Genomic DNA, 19,741 nt, shown 5'->3' on the forward strand with positions numbered 1-19,741 from the left:
AACCATATGGCAATTGATGAAAACAACAGTTCATTAGTAAAAAGCAGACTTTAGAAGTCAAATTGCCAATCCTGACATCCGCTAAAATCTTTTCTTTATAAGTGAGGTACAAATGCATGAAAAACAGCATGGAAGTGTTAGAGTGCACGCACACACACACACACACACACACACAGATCTGTACATTTTTAAGAATAATAAAGTGATGATAAAATCAACCTAATTAATAAGTTTCACTGTTTCAATGTTAATACAGGAATATTAGTGATATCATATAGAAAATATTTTTAAATTACAATAATGTACATCTACGGTCTTCCAAACATTTATTATTTATTTTAATAATGAACCTCTGGTAGTTTCACTTTTTTAAAAAAACTGCTATCTTGGTGACCATATCTTTGAACGCTATTTTCACTTGTTTGTTCCTTAGGGTATAGATGAAAGGGTTCAACAGAGGGGCAACTGAGGTATTTAAAACAGCCACTCCCTTATTAAAAGTTGCTGCATCTTTTACAGAGGGATTTATATACATAAAGATACAGCTTCCATAAGAAAGTGAGACCACAATCATGTGAGAAGAACATGTTGAAAAAGCTTTTTTTCTTTGTTGAACAGAGGGGATTCTCAGAATTGTTCTGATGATGTATGTATAGGAAAGAATCACTAGCATCAAGGTGAAGATGAGGGTAACCACAGCAAGGACAAACTCGATCAGTTCTATCACTCGTGTGTCTGAACAGGATAAATGCAACAGTACAGTATAGTCACAGCAATAATGATTGATGACGTTGGATGCGCAGAAAGGCAGCTGGAGGGTCATTATATGCGGCACAATGACAACTAAAAAACCAGAAAACCAGGAACATAGGACAAGTTGAATGCAGACTCTCCCGCTCATTATAGTTGTGTAACGTAGTGGTTTGCAAATGGCAACGTAGCGATCATAAGACATAGCAGCTAAGAGGTAAAATTCGGTTGCTCCCAGGAAGATAGCAAAAAAATACTGAGTGAAACAACCAGCAAAAGAGATAGTCTTGTCTCCAGTTCCAATATTGACTAGCATTTTGGGAACAAAGACAGAGGTAAAAGATATTTCCAAAATGGAGAAATTCCGGAGGAAGAAGTACATAGGAGTCTGAAGGCGATAATCCAGCAGGGTCAGAATGATGATAGTCAAGTTTCCCATGACACTTAAGACATAAGTTAGCAGCAGAAAAAGGAAAAGCACAGCTTGAAGCTCTGTGTCATCTGTCAATCCCAGAAGAATGAACTGTATCACTGATGTCTGGTTTCCCATCATTAACTTCAGACAAATTAAGATAGAAAATAATAATAATAATAATAATAATAGTAATAATAATAATTGGAATAAAACAAGTTTCCAGATTTTAATTGAAATATAAAATAGAAGTAAAAAAAAAAGAAGCAAAATTTTAAACTCTGAATCTTTCTCTACTCCTTATTTCTAAAAATGACATATCTGAAAGCAACAAATGAACAAGACAAATAAACGAAAACTTATAGTCAGAGACAATGGTGTGATGGTTACCAGACGGAAAGGGGGCTGGGGGAAGGGTAGAAAAGGGTAAAGGGGGTCAAATACATGGTAACAGAAGATTTGACTTTGGGTGGTGAACACACAATGCAATATACAGATGATATATTATAGAATTATACGCTTGAAACAAATAATTCTATTAACCAATGTCACCTCAATAAATTTAATAAAATTGTTTAAAAAATGAAAACTACGTATCTTTTAAAGAAAAAAAATCCCTATTTTACTTTATGAATAAAGGTCCTGTTTCTTAGGGATATTTTCAATTATTTTCTCAAATTGTACCAATATTTATTTCTCACCATCTTCCCACTTGTTTATATTTTCCTTCTTATTATTTCTATTCTGATTTTCCTGTTATTGGATGCCGTCACATGTGCATAGACAAATCTAAAGCAAATTTAGAGAGTAGGTTTTATTTGAGATTTCTTAAAATAGCCTTTTAACTCTCAATTAATAGCCAACAAAGAAAATATAATCCAAGATATGAAGTATAGGAATAAAATTCAAGTTGGCTATTTTCTTCTTTTGGCCATTTTGCATTTTTGCTTATTTCAACTTTCTAATTTTGAATAATAATTCTGTACATCTACCGAAGCTCACAGCCTGGATAGATTTTTCTCTTAATTCTTAATAAAGTGCTTGGAATTCATATTACTTACAGTTCCTGGGTTATGACAAAGGCTTAATAAGTGCATCACTGTTTGATATAGATATTTAGATAGTCAGCTCTTGGTTAAATATTAAATCAAAATTATCTCACTGATTATGCTTTCTTCCTGCACACAAGTACTGCACATCAACATACTACAGTTTCTTAAAAAGTCGATTCAAGCTCAGCTCTCCATACAATTTTATCTAACAATACCAATCAACAATTCTCTTCTTCTTTATAAAAATTTACCATAACACTGAGTCATAAAGTCAAATTATTTTTAGTTATATCAAGTATGTATATCTTATCTGTCTATCTTTAACATAAATAAATTGTCCACAGGAATAGGCTCTTATTCCTTTATATCTCTTATACAAGGCCAGAAAATCATAGATTAGATAAAAATTTCAATGAAAAATATATTTTCGACTTTTCTTTAGATCCACAGCTATATTTTATTGAATGCCATAAAATTCTTATGCAAATAAAAACTCCAGTTCTTTATGCATAGTTCCTCAGAATTTTCTTTTAATAGTTCCATCATCAGACAGGAAGATATAGTACTAAGAGAATGCTTTTTCTGCTCAAAAAATTACAAAATTTTTTTCATTTTAACAATGTTTCACTACATATGTTGGCATATTTTCATATTATAACATGGAATAAGTTAGCAATAGTCACACATCTTATATCCTTATCAAGATATAAATATCAAGAATATTTAATACAGATAAAGACAATTTTGCCAAATTAGAAAGTTTTATTATCTAGCAGAATTATATCTAGAAATTTTAAGGGTTCCTAATATTATTACTTTAACCAATTTTCACTTTTATAGAAAATTTTCTCTTTTTGTAATATGGTGGTTTCCCCTTAAGCATAGAGGTTATGTTCCAAGACCCCAGTAAATGCCTGAAACTGAGGATACAGTACCAAATCCTATATAATACTATGTTTTTTCCTATATAGGCATATATAGGAAAATTACCTTTACTCTTTGGCATATCCACACTGCCAGGATTCCTACCCTTGAGCTTTAGGGCCATTACTAAGTAAAATAAGGGTTACTTGAACACAAGAGCTTTGATACTGGTGACAACAGATCTATAAACAAGATGGCTGCTAAGTAATGTTATATAGTGTGGATATGCTGGACAAGGGATGATTCACATCCTGGATGGGATAGAGCAGGAGAGCATGAGATTTTATCACACTCTTCAGAATGGTGAGCAATTTAAAACTTTATTTTTTATTTATGGAAATTTCCATTTAATATTTTCAGATCACTGTTGACTGTGGGCAACAAACTGCACAAAGCAAAACAGCAGATAAGGGGGACTACTTTACCTCTATATTCACATATTTAAAAGTTATAATATAAATAACTAAAAGTTATAATATGCTATACAATTATACAGTGTTATATTAAAATTCTATAATGTTAATGAATAATTAGATTAATGCACTGATAATGTAAATTTAAGTGTTAATTGAAATTATGGCTATCTGTGTCTGGATATATTATCTTAACTACTTTAGAATGAGTACAGATAAATGAGTGGGGGAAATTTTTTAAAAAGCACAAATAATAAATTTTATAAAAATATTTTATAGTCAAAGAAATATGAAGACAGTTCTTTCACTATGACAAAATAGTTTATTAAATTGTAATATTGCCATGGCTAGTTGAATTAAATCTTAGGGATCTGAACAACTGGCAGTGATATTCTGTTTCACATAAAAATAACTAGTGTGTCAGATATCAGTGTGAATCTTCTAGTTTGAGATTCCAGATATTAAGGCTTAAAATTCTTAGACAGTAATTAACCAAACAATTGCATTCACTAAGAAACATCGATATTCTGATATTTCCATTATTGAAATAGTAATTTTTTGACAAAACAAAAACTTTGTAAATAATTTCCACATAGTTGAAACACTTTACCAAATGAATGAGGGTTCGAAATGAGAGCAAAAACATTTTATATTAATAAGTGATCTCAACATCTATTAAAGATGAACAAAATGATAGTTTCATATAAGAAAAATTTATACAAACCTATTTATTTCAGCACAGTAGATGATAATCTTTTATTATAGATTAGTGCTATTCTTAGAAAAAGAATATATATTTGTTAATATGTATATATGATTAAATAATAAATATTTGATTCGAACAAGATTTATTTAGCCAAAAATATATTGTCTTCAAAGATTTACTGCTAGGAAACTAATTAAAAAACATATATAAGATTTCCTTACTAATCTATCCTGAATAACTTTAGTTATGAATCTATTCTCCCAAAGTAAAATCATCTCCATAATGAATAATATGTAACTCTTATGTTTAGCCTCTGTCTCCTTCTGGGGTGGACTCCGGAGCTTTAATAAATATCTATTAGTTTATGAAGCATTGTTCTAGATTACATTTAGGAGGAAAATTAAGAAAATTGAACTTGTCAGAAGTAGGGATGGGCACAGTGGAAAACAGAAAAATTATGATTTGATTAATTTTACCACTTTAGACTCTAATTCAGTGAGTATGCTGTAATATTTTCTGCCTGAAAATATGTATATATGCTAAAATGTTATGTTTTGAATTTTTATCTGTTTGTTTAAATCAATCAAAATTTTATTAAAAAGAATGTGTGTGCAGTTATGAATTGGGAGGCAAACAAAACAACAAGGAGACTATACCTCGATAGTTAAATGCAGCTGTCACCAACCGTGTCTTTCCTCAAACAGGTGAATCAGTTCTGCTTCAGTTCCAAATCAGCTCCTTTTATAGCTGAATTGGAGACTTAAAAGTTTAGAGCCCATTGGGAAATGGTCCCTGGGCCATCAAAATTTGTCTCCTTCAAATTGTCCAGAAATGTCTGGCTTTCTATCTCAACAAAGATGAATCACAAATCGGTTAAGAAAAAGAAAATAAAGTATATCATCAGGTTGCGATTCTCTACCAAGCCTTTTTTACCAGTCTATTGCTCTTAGAATTTATCTGTTCTATGTGATTGGGTATCTCAAAGACTCTGCACTTGCTGTTCCCTCTTCTGTAATGCTTTTTCTCCAGACATCATGACTGGCTCCCTCATGTCATTCAGATCTCAGAATTGGACATGCCTCAAAATCATACTATCCAAGATAGCCACTGCTCAATTATTAATACCTTGACTTACTTGATATTTTATACCTAGATTTCTTTAAAGTTCGTATCACTCCTAAATTATATTATTTCTTTATTTGCTTATATGTTTATTGTCTATCTATCATCCTCACTAAATTGTAAGCTCCTTTAAGGGAAGAACTTTATCGAATGCGGAATCTCTAAGATTTAGGAAAGTAACTAGCGCATATTTGGAATCTTATAAATATATATTAATTAAATCTTGTTTTTAATTTGAATCTTATTTGATATCAATTTTCTCTAAGCTTGAGCTGTCACAACATGGCATGTTGCCTTAATCTTTTATAAGAGATCAAGTCTTTGAATGAACTATTCCTTTTCTCCAAAGTAACCCAAAGATACTTCACTACAGAAGAAGACAAATCAAAAACAATTTGAGCAAACTCTAAATAAATATTGGATTTTTATCAAGTGTTTCAAATATAGTGACCTGACTGGCCCTCCTAAGAATTCTGTTAAGGAAATACATTTCACTGTACTGTCACATTTCCGATTCAAGGGATAACATTAAAGGAAATTTGAAATCTCTTCCTGAAAAAACACTGGTTAATATTTCTGATTAAATCATGTGGACACACATGCAAAAATCACAAACAGAACTGTTAGTCATTTTTAGAAGCAATGTAAATGCAAGAAAAATTAAATGGAATATCAGGATTATAGTTAAATAAAATATCTTCTTTATAATTATTTTCCTGTTAACTAGATCCTATTTTTAAGTTATTACTATAAAATTACATATAGGTGATCCTTCTAATCTCCAATATACATGTGCAAAGCCTCAGTATAAATTCAATTTATTGATGAGAAATGTATCCAACCAAACTTATGTTTAAAAAATCATCAGATCTATCAAATGAACACTCTAGAAAGTAAATATGTAAAAAGAAATGAACTGTATAATGTATAAATATTCAGTTTTATGTGTATATAAATACATATATACATTATATCTTATATAAAATATAAAATGTATACATATGTAAACAAATATATACATAACATTAAATATAGTATACCTCAAAATGATTATAACCAATAAAAAGCTTCTACATACAAAATAGAAATGTGTAAAAATATTGTATGTAATTTGAACTTCTTCTAGATACACAAACTGCTTGCCTAACACCACAGTCTCACACAAATATTAATGTTAATGATTCCAATATTTTCTCAGGGAAACAGGATGATTTCACTCAAACTTCCCTTGATTCATATATATGGAAATACCATGATTTCCTCTTTTGATATATTTTCTCCTCACATGACTTCTTTGGCACTTAATCTAGGACTGTGAAATCACAAGTGAATTACTCTAATGATAACTTATCTCCCTATATTTTCTTTGCTCTTTCTTTATGTATGCCATATGCATCCTGCCAAACATTTCTCGAACATCCCTTTCATTGAATCACTTTGTTGTTTGAAATTCTACCTCAACAACCCATACTCCTTGTAATGCCTTATATGAGAAATATTTACTAACATCTCTATATGATGATGGAAGTTCTTGGCACTACCTGGTTCTTTATATATATATATGTATATATATACACACACACATACACATATATATTCATTGCAAGAAAATCATATAGCATGATACTTTTGCTCAATAACAATTTGTTGAGGGTTTATTTAAAGCAAATTAAATTTCTAAATTAGACATTGTTTTGAGCCATAATTGATTTATAATAAATTTCTCATTTTTAAAATATACAATTTTATGAGTTTGACATGTTATACACCTGAAAACTTCACCACAATCAAGATAATAAACATATCTATTCAATCCTAAAATTTCCTCATGTCCCTTGGTAATCCTGCCCCATTCCCACAAAACTGTTATTTTTATAACTATAAATTATTGTATATTTTCTGGAATTTTATATAAATGGAATCATATATTTTAGTCTAGTTTATTTCACACGTCATAATTATTTTGACATTCATCATATTGTTTAACTGTTCATTCCTTTTTTATTTTTGAGTATTATCCCATTTTATGAATATACCGCAATTAGTTTAGCCTTTTCTTAGATGTACATTTGGGCATTTCCAGTTGGGCTATTACAAATAAAACCACTATGAATATTTTTCACAAGTCTGTGTGTAATCAGATGCTTTCATTTACTTGTGCAAATGCCTAACAGTGGAATGGCTGGGGTGAATGATAGGTGGATCTTTAGCTTTTTAAAGAAACTGCTAAACTGGTTCCAAAGTGGTCATAACATTTTGTATTCTCTACGGCTATCTATTAGAGTTCTATTTTTCCACATCCATACTAACATTTGGTATGGTCAATCATTTTAATTTTAGTCATTCTATTAAGTTTGCAATGGCATCTAAATATTATTTTAATTTTAATTTTCCTAATAACTACAAATGTCAAGAATCTTTCATGTGCTTATTTATTATGGATATATGTATGTTCTTTGGTGAGGTGTCTGTTTAAATCTTCTGTCCATTTATATTGAGTTGTTTGTCTTCTTATTGAGCTGTAAAAGATCTTCATATATATTAGGAAAAAATCCATAATCTATTTTACAACAATCTTCTTCAGTCTTTGGCTTACCTTTTCATTTTCATTACAGAGTTTTTGAGGGATAAGGCTTTTTATAAATCCAAATCATTGGTTCATAAATTTTTTTCATGCTTTATTTGTGTAAAGAAATCTTTGCCAAAGAAATATCACTCGTTTCTTTCTCCAGAAGAGAAATATTCTGTTTTCTTCCAGGAATTTCATAGTTTTAACCCTTATATTTAAATCTATTATCCATTTCAAGTCAATTTTTGTAAAACATGTGAGGTAAGAATAAAGGTTTATTATTTTGTATATGAACAGAAATTGTTCCACCTTTTGTTGAAATAATAATTTGATATTCCTTTCTCTATTTAATTGTTTGACACTTATTTGAAAATCATTGACCTGTCTGTGTGTGTCTCTTTCTGGACTCTATCAGTTTCACTGATCTATATAACAATACTTTCCTGTTTTCATTACTGAATCTCTATGTCTTGAAAACAGATAGTGTAAGCTCTCCAATCTCATTCCTGTTTTTCAAAATTGTTTTGGTATCACATTCTTTGAATTTCCATTTCTTTCTAATTTCTGGAAGAAAAAAAAACGTGTCGGGATTTTGATAGAATTGCAATGAATCTCTAAAACATTTTTTTGTAGACGTGACATCATAGCAATATCGAGTCTTCCAATTCATGAACACAGTAATAGACATGTAAACTAAAAGGGAAAACAAATCCTGCACTCATGAGTTTACATTACCTACATTCACACTGATGTATATTTAAAGAAAAGTCATAAGCATATATATATATATATATATACACAAAGGAGTATGATAGCTTTTATAAAATAATTGATATATACAAAATTACATGATCATAAGCCTCATCATATATGCTGTTCTTTCGACTGCTTCCCACTCTCCATCCTCTAAATCCCTATATAGAAGGCTTTAATTTTTTGTAACTGATTCCACTTTCCTTGCCTCTGAATATACTTGCTCTCTCTTTTATCGCATAAAGACAATGAATTATCGAATATCTCCTTTGTGATTTCCATTCCTTTTTTTAAATTTTCTTTTTCTCCCTTGGCACAGAAATAGTTTTAACATCATACACTAGCTGTGCTACAAGATTATCCTAACAGATCTCTCTAAATCAAGACTGTGTTGTGTAATACCTATCATCTCCATTTCTCTGATTTTAATGTTGTAATTACCTTGCTTAAAAACCACCCCACTGAGGGAGTCACCAGGATAGAACTAGCCAATCTCACCAGGCCAATGCAGATTCAGATTCGGCCCTGTTGCGGGAGGGCTCAACACTGGCAAGATGGCCCTCGCTCGCAGGCTGCATAGGAGAAGGGCTTAACAAAGGGAAAATGGTGGCTGTCCCTCCAGCCCTCGCCCTGAAGCCACACAACTCAGTCTTTCCCTGTATGTCTCTGGCACCACCCAAGCTGCTGTCCCTCCACCAGAGCCCAGGACTATGCTCCAAGGGCATTAGAAGACACAGGATGCTGAAATGTCAGATGAAGTGGGGAGTCACAGGATTGCAGCCACTGCCTAGAGGAGCACATGCTGATACAATTTTTACATCCTGTCTGAGGAGAAATCCACTCTGATTACCCAGCAAAGAAAAAGATAAGATCTGTCTATCTCAATGGCAAGGTTCAGAACCAACAATTTTTGAGGACCTACCCTTTGCCATCATTGCATTACGTTTTCCTACACATTATCTGACTTAATTCTCACAACAACCCCAAGAGATCGCTATTGTTACCCTCATTTTGTAGATGAAAATAATCAAGACCCTGGGTGGTCAAGTTGCTCATGGTCACTCAGCTAACTCATTTGCCTTTAAAATTTTAATCATAAAAAATTGTAAGAATTTGTACTCTGCTAAACTATATTAATTCAACAACAACAAAATGCCGTTACCCACATACCATTTCTAATATGTTAGCTGGCATCCAGATTCTTCTATACTATATCATAAATACACATTTCAAATCTTTTTTGCCTATAGTTAACTTTGAACATTTTAACACACCTGGAGGTAAATTAGTGAATATCCAGGCCTCTAAACATGATGTGCGCACTCTCAATACAAGATATTTCTCAGGATAGCTTTCATACCATATAAATGTAAAAAGATGGGAGGAAACATCAACTTTTTTTTTTTTTACCAGCTAGCATTATGGTTTTTTAGCAAATGAACTAAACTAAGAAAACATGACATCATTCATGACAAAAGATAAAGTGTTAAGGGTAAGGGATAAAAGTGGGTTGAGGAAGTGACTGATAAATGAATTTGCAGTAGGAAATGAATAAAAAAATGACAATAACCTCTCTAACATCTCTGTGCTTCAGTTTCCTCATCTGTAAAGTGGAGATCATATTAGCACCTACCTCACAGTTTACCATGAAGAATAAGCTTTAGAACAGAGATCGGCATATAGTCAATGCTATATATGTATTAAGTTCCAATATTATTCCCCTCTGAATCTGCTCTCATACAGTGGATAAGTTCACTAGGGAAGGATTTATCAGCTTTGCAACTGTACAGGTAAATGTTATTCAAAAAGACATAGGATAGAAGGCCTATTTTTAGCAACTGCCAAATCTAATTTCTCCAATTAAGCATTACGAGCATAAAGCTATTCTGGTATTTTCTTTGCATATTTTCCACAAATATCCAACATTAGGGTATTACCATTTTTTTCTTTTTCTACAGTTTTTAAATATAGCATGTAGCAAATGTTACTTATATTCTTAATTACTTCTTTATTATAAACTTCAGTGGGTAGATTAGTGTTTCATTTTCTAAAAGGTAATATATAGGGACTATCCTGAGAGTAGGGCTATCTGATGGCTAATGGGGTTGTTAGAACTGTTTCCTAACTGCAGCTGTAATTCATGCTGGGATCAATGCAGTATTCTGATCCAGAAAGTAAGTGGAAATCTAAGAAGGCAAGCCATGTAAAAGAGTCCAACTAAAAGATAGAAAAAATATTGGAAGCTTGAGGATGAAGTTAATATTCAGAAAGCCAGACAGATGAAGGTAGGGAGATTTCAATAAATCAAGCGAGTAATAAGAAAGGCAAGTTCAAGAAATTGGCTCTGTTACAATACATCATTAACATTTACAGTTTTCTGCACTGTGCTTCATAGCGGGAACGATTTCAGTTAAAAAGTCAAAGATAGATCTGACAGATGTGTTTCTTAATATCATTATCAGGAACTCGTTATGCGTCTTTTATCATTTGCCATTTCTACATAACAAAGCTCCCCTAAACTTCCTGTCTTAAAACAACAAGCATGTATTATTGCTCGCAAGTCTATGCGTCCGGTAGGCAATTCTGTTGATGTGAATGGACTGTAAACCAGTCTAGAATGGCCTCAGCTGGGATGACAGCTTGCTTTAACAGATCTCTCTTCTTCCAGCAGGCTTGCCTTGGCTTGTTCTCACAGGAATCACAAGGGTACAAGAAAGAAAGAGCGGATATATTGTTGGTTTCTTGATTTTTACCCTCTAAACTGAACAACATTCCTTCTGTCACGTTCTCTTTGCAAAAAGAAGTCAAGAGTCTAGACGAGATTGAAAGGATGGGAAACAGACATTTTCCTGCTGAGTGCAGCTGCAGAGTTACATTGCAAAGGACATGTATTTTTTCTGTCTACCACACATCTCATAAGGAATCCCCTAATCACTTTCGAAGCTGTAGACCGTATTAGCATTCTAGGGTTGCCATACCAAATTGGCACATACTGGGTCGCTTAAAATGACAGAACACTCTCTTACAGTTCAGGAGGCCAAAAGTCCAAAACCAAGTTGTCAGCAGGACTGATTCATTCTAAAGGCTTTGAGGAAAAATCTGTCCCATGCCTTTCTCCTAGCTTCTTGTGGTTGCCAACAATCTTGGTATTCTTGGCTTGCTACTGCATCACTCTAGCTTTTGCCTCCGTTTTCACATGGCTGTCTTCCCATGGGTCTATGTAACTCTGAATATCTAAATCCCTCTCTCCTAATATAATGATCCTTAACCATAAAATTTAGGGCCCACCCTAACCTAGTATAACCTTTTCTTAAACTGATTACATCTGTAAATGGCCCATTTATAAATATGTGTGTAGATATACATATAATTGCTTAACAGACAAATCAAATGTTCTGATTATCATTAGAGACATAAGCTTATAAATTCATGAAATACATAAAATCTCAATCTATAAACAAGTATGTAGGAAAAAGTGGAAATGCCCATTACCATGAAAATTAAGCTTCCTTCACTTCCTTTTTGCCCTCCATATCTGTGTTCCCTTGCGAAACCCAAGGATTGCTTTTTTTAAACTTACATTTAAACTTGTTTTGCAAATCTGTCAATGAAAACTCCTAACCCATCTCTCAATTAGTTTGCCATTATAGTACACACATTGTGACTTATTGTCAAATTTTTGTATCGTAATTTTAGAATCTTCTCCTTTATAGATGATCAAAGTCCCAAATAGCTTTTATCTTCACCAAAGTCATCAAGATAATTACTGAAAGAATGAGAAATAGCATGTAGATTTTTAATTTAATTTTATTTTCAGAATTCACTAATTTTATTTTTCTTCCAGTTTTATTGAAATATAATTGACATATAACAGTGCATAAGTTTAAGGTGTACAATATAATGTGTTGGCATACATATATTGTGAAACGATTACCCACAAGTTTAGATAACATCCATCACCACATGATTACAAAAACAAAAACATTTTTTCCTTGTGGTGAAAACTTTTAGAACATACTCTCTTAGCAACTTTCAGATATACTGCACAGCAGCATTAACTGTAGCCACGGTGCTGTGCACTGCATCCCTAGGACTTCATTATCCTACAACTAGAAGGCTGTACTTTTTGACCACCTTGCTCCAATTCCCCAACCCATATCCCCTACCTCTGGCAACCACAAATCTGATCTCTTTTTCTACGGGTTTTTTTTTTTTAGGTTCTACATACAAGATCCCCTGGTCTTTGTCTTTCTCTGTCTGACTTATTTCACTGAGTATAATGTTCTCAAAGTCCATCCAGGTTATCACAAATGGCAGGATTTCCCTCTTTTTCATGGCTGAATAGTATTCCATCATATGTACATATACTACTTTTTCCTTATCCATTCATCTGTCGTGTACATTTGGGTTGTTTATGTGTCTTGTTTATTGTAAATAATGCTGCAATGAACGTGGTGGTGAAGACATCTCTTCAACATGGTGATTTCGTTTCCTTTGGATATATACTCAGAATTGAAATTACTGGATAATATGGTGGTTCTATTTTTAATTTTTCGAATATCCTTTATACTGTTTTCCATAGTGGTTATACCAACTTACATTCCCACCAACAGTGCAAAAAGTTCCCTTTTCTTCACATCCACACCAGTATTTGTTATCTCTTGTCTTTTTAAATTAAATTTATTGGGGTGACATTGGTTAATAAAATTATATAGTTTTAAAGTGTAAAATTCTGAACACATCATCTATATATTGCATTGTGTGTTCACCACCCAACGTCAAGTCATATACTTGACTTTCTTTACCTTTTTCTACCTCTCCCCATCCCCCTTTCTCTCTGATAACCACCATACTCTTGACTATGTCTATGAGATTTTTTTCATCTTATTTATTGCTTTCCGTTTTATATCCTGCATGTGAGTGAAATCGTATGATTCTTGACTTTTTCCATCTGACTTATTTTGATATATAAAGTTAGGGAAATGCATATACCTCTTGTCTTTTTAATGACAGCCATCCTAATAGGCATGAGATATTATCTCTTGTCTTTTTGATGACAGCTCCTAACACGTGTGAGGTTATATCTCATTGTGGTTTTGATTTGCATTCCCCTAATGATTCGTAATATTGAGCAAATTTTCATGTAGCTGTAGTCATTTGAATATCTTTGGAAAAATGTCTATTCAGGTCCTTTGCCCATTTTTAATTGAATTTTTATTATTATTTATTATTATTACTATTATTATTTGCTACTGAGTTAAAGCAGTTCTTTATATATTTTGGATATTGACCTCATCAGATATATAATTTGTAAATACTTTCTCTCATTCCATAGGTTGCCTTTTCATTTTGTTGACTGTTTCTTTTGCTGTGTAAAAGCTTTTTAGTTTGATGGAGTCCCATTTGTTTACTTTTTATTTTGTTCTTTTCATTTTAAGTTCTTAGTCAAAAATCACTGCAAAGACCCATGTCAAGAAGTTTTTTCCTGTTTACTTCTAGGAGTCTTATGGTCTCAGACCTTCCATTTAAGTCTTTTATCCATTTCGAGTCAATTTTTGTGAGTTGTGTAAGACAAAATTCTTGTTTTATTCTGTTACGTGTGAATATCCAATTCTCCCAGCACCATTTATTGAAGACTATCTTTTCTCCATTAAGTATTCTTGGTTCTCTTTTCAAATATTTGTTGATGTGTATGCATTTTTAAAAACCAAGATTGGGTTTTTAAAAACTAAGATTAGTGTTTTTTACCATGTTGGTTTTGTTTTTTTCATACATGATTTTTGTTCATATTGAGATTAACAAAGTTGATTGAACAAATTATCATATTTTTTTTCTAGCAGACATTTTTTTCCACAAATTTGTCAATGGCTGTAGATAAAGAAAATACATCCAAATAATCTGAAAATAAAAAATGCCATTAAAGTTTTTGAGGCTACATCCAAAGTCCCTTTTAAAAATTGTTTCTATATCCCTCCAGATGCACCCCCGAAACACACACAGGTTATTCACATCTAATTTATGATGAAGAGGGGTTTCTGCCTCTATATAAGAATATATTCCATATATACATGTATATGTAAAAATTTTTGCCTCTCGATTTAGAAAATACCTTCTATAAGGCTTCCGTATGAATCATTATAATAGAACTGACAAATAAATTCAGTCAAATGACATTTGTTTCCTGATTTGATTTTTATCCATTAGAATTCTTCACTGGAAAAAAAAAAATCCTGAAACTGACTCTTGATGATTTACACAGGAAAAATACTGAAGAGACTGAGAAGCACACCACATATAAAATGGGAAGGGAAATGCAAGAATACCTAGAAGTCAGAACCACAGTAAAAATCCAAATTAATACTCCAGAATCAGCTGTGTAAACACACCACCGTGGCCACAACTAAAACCCTAATGCCATTGCTTAACCATGTACTGGACACAGAACCACCACTGCCACTGCAGTCTCCCTTGCCCCTGGACACTCGAAGACACTGGCCTCATGTGAATCCCCATTGTTCCCATTTCTTTGCATTGTTAAATCGCAATTCAAAATCTGACTAGCTGAATTTAGATTATATGCCCACAAACTAGGTGTAAGAGAGTCTAGTAAAATATGTCTAGCCTTCACATCTTCTCCATGGGAAATGGTTCATGTCTTCCTCTAAGATGCATAAAATGAGGCTAAGCGGTCAGTAAATAATCAGTTTCCTCCTTCTGAATATATTTAATTGTAATAGCACGATGAAAACTCACATGACTCTGCCACAAACCTGTGCAGAAATGATGGTTCATAGAGGATAAATTGTTACTGAGTACTGGATTCTGAATTCAAGTCTGTGGATTTAATTCCACAGTGAATCATCATTTTATGTAAATTTTATTCTCTCTCTACCTTAAAATCCACAGCAATCATTATCAATATTAATTTGTAATAAGGGATCCATTCTATATTTTCTGTCATTCTAATAATAATTCTATCAAACACACAGATAGTGTTTACTATGCATCAGATGCTCCCAGATCTCTTTTCATATATTGCTTATTTTATTCCATTCTATGTTTTACTATGCTAATTTATTAATTTATAATAAGAATTTCTAAATGTGCATGTATTTGCATTTTGCACCACTGATATTGGCAACTGAGAATTTCGCTTTATCACTCCATTATGTAATTGTATTTTTACTAATCATTCTTAAGTTTTGTGTTCTAAAGTAAATTTAAAACTCCTTTAGGGCAGTTTTATTTACTGCATGTTAAGATATAAATATAAAGCAACGCTATATATTTGATTACATTCACTAATTTGACTTGAGTGACACTGAGTGAAATAAACCAAAGATAGATTTTTTAAGCTACAACAAACGATTAACTACATTGATTGCTTTTTTTATCTCAGTTTCCATATATGTGACAGGATTGATATGTAAATAGTCTAGCCAATTCCTCTTTTAGACATACTAGGTTTGGCCTTTGAGAACATCCTCTGACACTCAAACTTAAGGACATTTGGAGGAGATATTTCCAGAATTGCTTATAAATAACAATACGGGGGCAAATACAGGGAAGTAATCTATAGAACTGTAAACTTAACAAGGACTCCTTGCAAAACGTTGTTTCACTAAAACCAAAAAGTCACTCATATCACCATAAAAACGATGATGAAAATATTTGCCCAAAGAAAGCACTGGAATTACTGTTAATGATGAAAATGTTATCGCTTGTTTAGGGGAATAACTCATCAAATCAATCCTCTCACTCATCACTCTGAACTTAATAATGACTCTATTAATTAGCTTTTGTCACTTTAAAGAAAAATTTAACTTGTAAATTGAGGCTGATTTTTTTTTTTAAGTCTCTATGAAGACCTGGTGGTTCTGTGACTTACATCAATTTTAATAAAACTATTTGAAACATAGTAATTATATTATAAACTCCCTGCAAAAAGCTATGCAATATAAATCACACAAGATATGCAATAAGTGAATGACTTATAAACATTTTTTGTTTGCATCTTACAGGAAGAAATTAATTTTGCATTTCAATCAGAACATAATATAACTAAAACATACCAGTTAACATACGGGATCCATTCTATATTTTCTGTCATTCTAATAATACTATCAAACACACAGATAGTGTTTACTATGTATCAGATGCTCCCCGAGTTCTCTTCATATATTGCTTATTTTATTCCATTCTATGTTTTACTATGCTAATTTATTAAACGCATGCAAATTGTGTTTAGCACTACTAAATTTATTTTACCATCTCATGTCTACCCATTGCAACAGAGTCTTAACAGATGACCTCTGAACTTAGTAACATTAATTTTAAAATATCTGAGTTAGGATTAAAAAAAAAAAAAGGCCATTATAAGGAGAAAGATTCAAAGGAACTGATATTTTCCATTCCAAACTCCCATTACACTCAGTGGATACAAACCTCAGGGAGTCATAATTGAATTAAAATAGACATTACCAGTTGCAAATTGGTGATTATTATAAAATGTTCCTGAAAATTGACAAAGAATGATGGAGGGTAGTTACTAACTAAAGAGCAATCTGTCCAGTGTGACAAACACTGGCTAATGAAGACTTGGAGTAACAGATATCATTATATATAAGTTGCATATTCAAAGCCAAAGTATCCTTATGCTAGTGAAAATAAGATTTTCCAAAATTAAACTTGATTCAGTCTAATTTTGCCTTCTCTGTTGTTTTAAGGCACTTTAAGGCCTTAAAGACCAAACTCCCATGAAAGTGGTGCTTCAGTATGACAAAAATATGACTAGATATTTTTAGGAGATTAACATATTGGATTTCAAATTCGTAAGGGTCTGGATTCAAATTCTTGTGGCCACCTGTCAATAACTCTTTGCCTTGTCAAGTTACTCAAATTTTAGATCCTAATTTGCATTTTATGAAAAATAAATGTACAATAGGATCTATGTCTTAAGTTGTTGCAAAGGCATTTTTTAAAGGCAGTGCCTCAATAAACCATGATGGTTATTATTATTACTCTTTTGCTTGTACTATTGTGTCAAGCAAATGTTTACTGTTTAAATTCTAAGAAGTAATAGTTGATTAATAAAAATTAATAGCTGATTTAGCCAATGATCAAAGTCTAGATTCCTGTCACTAAACATTGATACTAAGGTAATTTTATTAAATAACCTCATTTAAACCAGCAATCATACAAAGAATTCGCACTATGAATTGTTGGCAATTACAAATCTCCACTTCTCAATACATCTTTTAGAAGTCACTTAAAACACATTACATGACTAATCTTTGCATCATATTAGCTGGAGAATATATATAGTGGTTTCTGCAAGATATTTTTATGTACCCTCCATAACTTTTTCATTCCTGAACTGTGCCCCAGAAGGCCGTCTTTTATGTACTGCATTAATGGACATTCTTGCCTTCTATCTCAGATTTAGCTCAATCAAGCACAGGAACCACTGGATTTAAGAGAGCAGAACAAGGCCTGACTGACTGCCTTCCTGTACTACAGAACAGAGTTCCTGGTGGGTGGCTTTTTCTTATAGTTTTAGCATTCACCAGGTTTCACATTAAACTTCTCCTTGCCCCTTCAGGTCAAGAGATATGGGATTGCCATTATCTGAGCTGTGTGACAATGATTTAACTCTGCCTCCCAATGTGGAAGGAGTCCTCTGATAAAGATTTTCTCAGTTGTCCCTGTTTCTTGCTGGGACTCAGACCGAACACTGAGATCCAACCATCACAGTGACACCGACAAAATAAGAGCTTTTAAGCTTTTGTTTGTGGGTTCTGTGGCCCCTACTTTGTTTAGAAACACACTAGATGATAGAACTCAAAACACATCTAACTTCTGCAAGACTTTTCGAGTGAATGTCCTCTTCACTGCCCCCTTCACTTCGTTGTTCCTTAGGCTATAGATGATGGGGTTTAACATAGGAGTAATGACAGTGTAGGACAATGACACTAGCTTCTTGCTCTCAGGGGACTGGCTGGATTTGGGCCGTAGGTACGTCAAGCTGGCTGTTCCATAGAAAAGGGATACCACAATGAGATGTGATGAACAAGTGGAGAATGCCTTCTGGCGACCAGTAGCAGAGGGCATCCTCAGGATGGTTGCGATAATGCGGGTGTAGGAAACCAAAATTAAGGAAAAGGGAAACATAATAAATAGTAATGTGGAAGCAAGTGCTTGCATTTCATACATGGTTGTATCCTGAGTGACTAGTTTCAACACTGGGGGACCATCACAAAAAAAGTGGTCTACAGCGTTTGGTCCACAGAAAGGAAGGGCCATCATCCAAGCTGTCTGTAGCATAGAGACAGGAACACCAGACATCCAAGAGCCCACAGCCATCCACAAGCATAAAGACCTATTCATTATGACTGAATAACGAAGAGGGTCACAGATAGCCACGAAGCGATCATAAGCCATCATGGAGAGGAGGAAACATTCAGAGCTGCCAAAGAAGAAGAAGAAGTACATCTGGGTACCACAGCCTACAAAAGAGATCATTTTCCTTGGGGACACTAGATCTACCAGCATCTTCGGCACCATGACTAAAGTGAAACAGACTTCAAGAAGTGATAGGTTTCGAAGGAAAAAGTACATGGGCGTTTGAAGAACAGGATCCACACTGGTAACCGTGACAATAAGGAAGTTGCCCAACAAAGTGACTGTGTAGATGACCAGGAACAAAATAAAAAGGGAAACTTGCATCTCAGGGCTGTTTGTAAAACCAAGAAGAATAAATTCAGTGACTCTGGTGTGATTTTCACAAATCATATTTTAGACTTGTTTCTCTCTAAGAATCAATGTATGTACATCAAAGATATTCTTAAAATATAGATATCTCAAAAAATATCAATAAAATCCATAAATGCATCTCTGCTTTCAGTCAGCTTACCGTTCTGTCTCTCTGAAGCAGAAGGAATGTTTACAATAAGAGAAAATCAAAGGAAAAGCAATATTTTGCATGAATCCTACTAATTGCTCATCACCTAGGTGCAGTTCTCTCAGCAGTGGTCATAGTCT

The 19,741-nt window shown here is 32.9% G+C and overlaps 2 protein-coding genes across 2 annotated transcripts; both read right to left on the minus strand.

Moving 5' to 3' along the window:
- Positions 1-308: 308 nt before the first annotated feature.
- LOC120599929 (olfactory receptor 6C4) lies at positions 309-1,303 on the minus strand. Its single transcript, XM_039859095.1, has one exon. It carries the CDS (start codon positions 1,301-1,303, stop codon positions 362-364), a length of 942 nt encoding a protein of 313 aa, XP_039715029.1. The 3' UTR covers positions 309-361.
- Positions 1,304-18,450: 17,147 nt separating this feature from the next.
- On the minus strand, positions 18,451-19,492 carry LOC120599932 (olfactory receptor 10A7). The gene has a single exon (XM_039859098.1). The coding sequence runs from the start codon at positions 19,490-19,492 to the stop codon at positions 18,542-18,544; it is 951 nt and encodes a 316-aa protein (XP_039715032.1). The 3' UTR covers positions 18,451-18,541.
- Between the last annotated feature and the right edge of the window lie 249 nt (positions 19,493-19,741).

The sequence above is a fragment of the Pteropus medius genome, unplaced genomic scaffold (assembly GCF_902729225.1).
Source record: "Pteropus medius unplaced genomic scaffold, Ma_sr-lr_union100, whole genome shotgun sequence".
NCBI lineage: Eukaryota > Metazoa > Chordata > Mammalia > Chiroptera > Pteropodidae > Pteropus > Pteropus medius.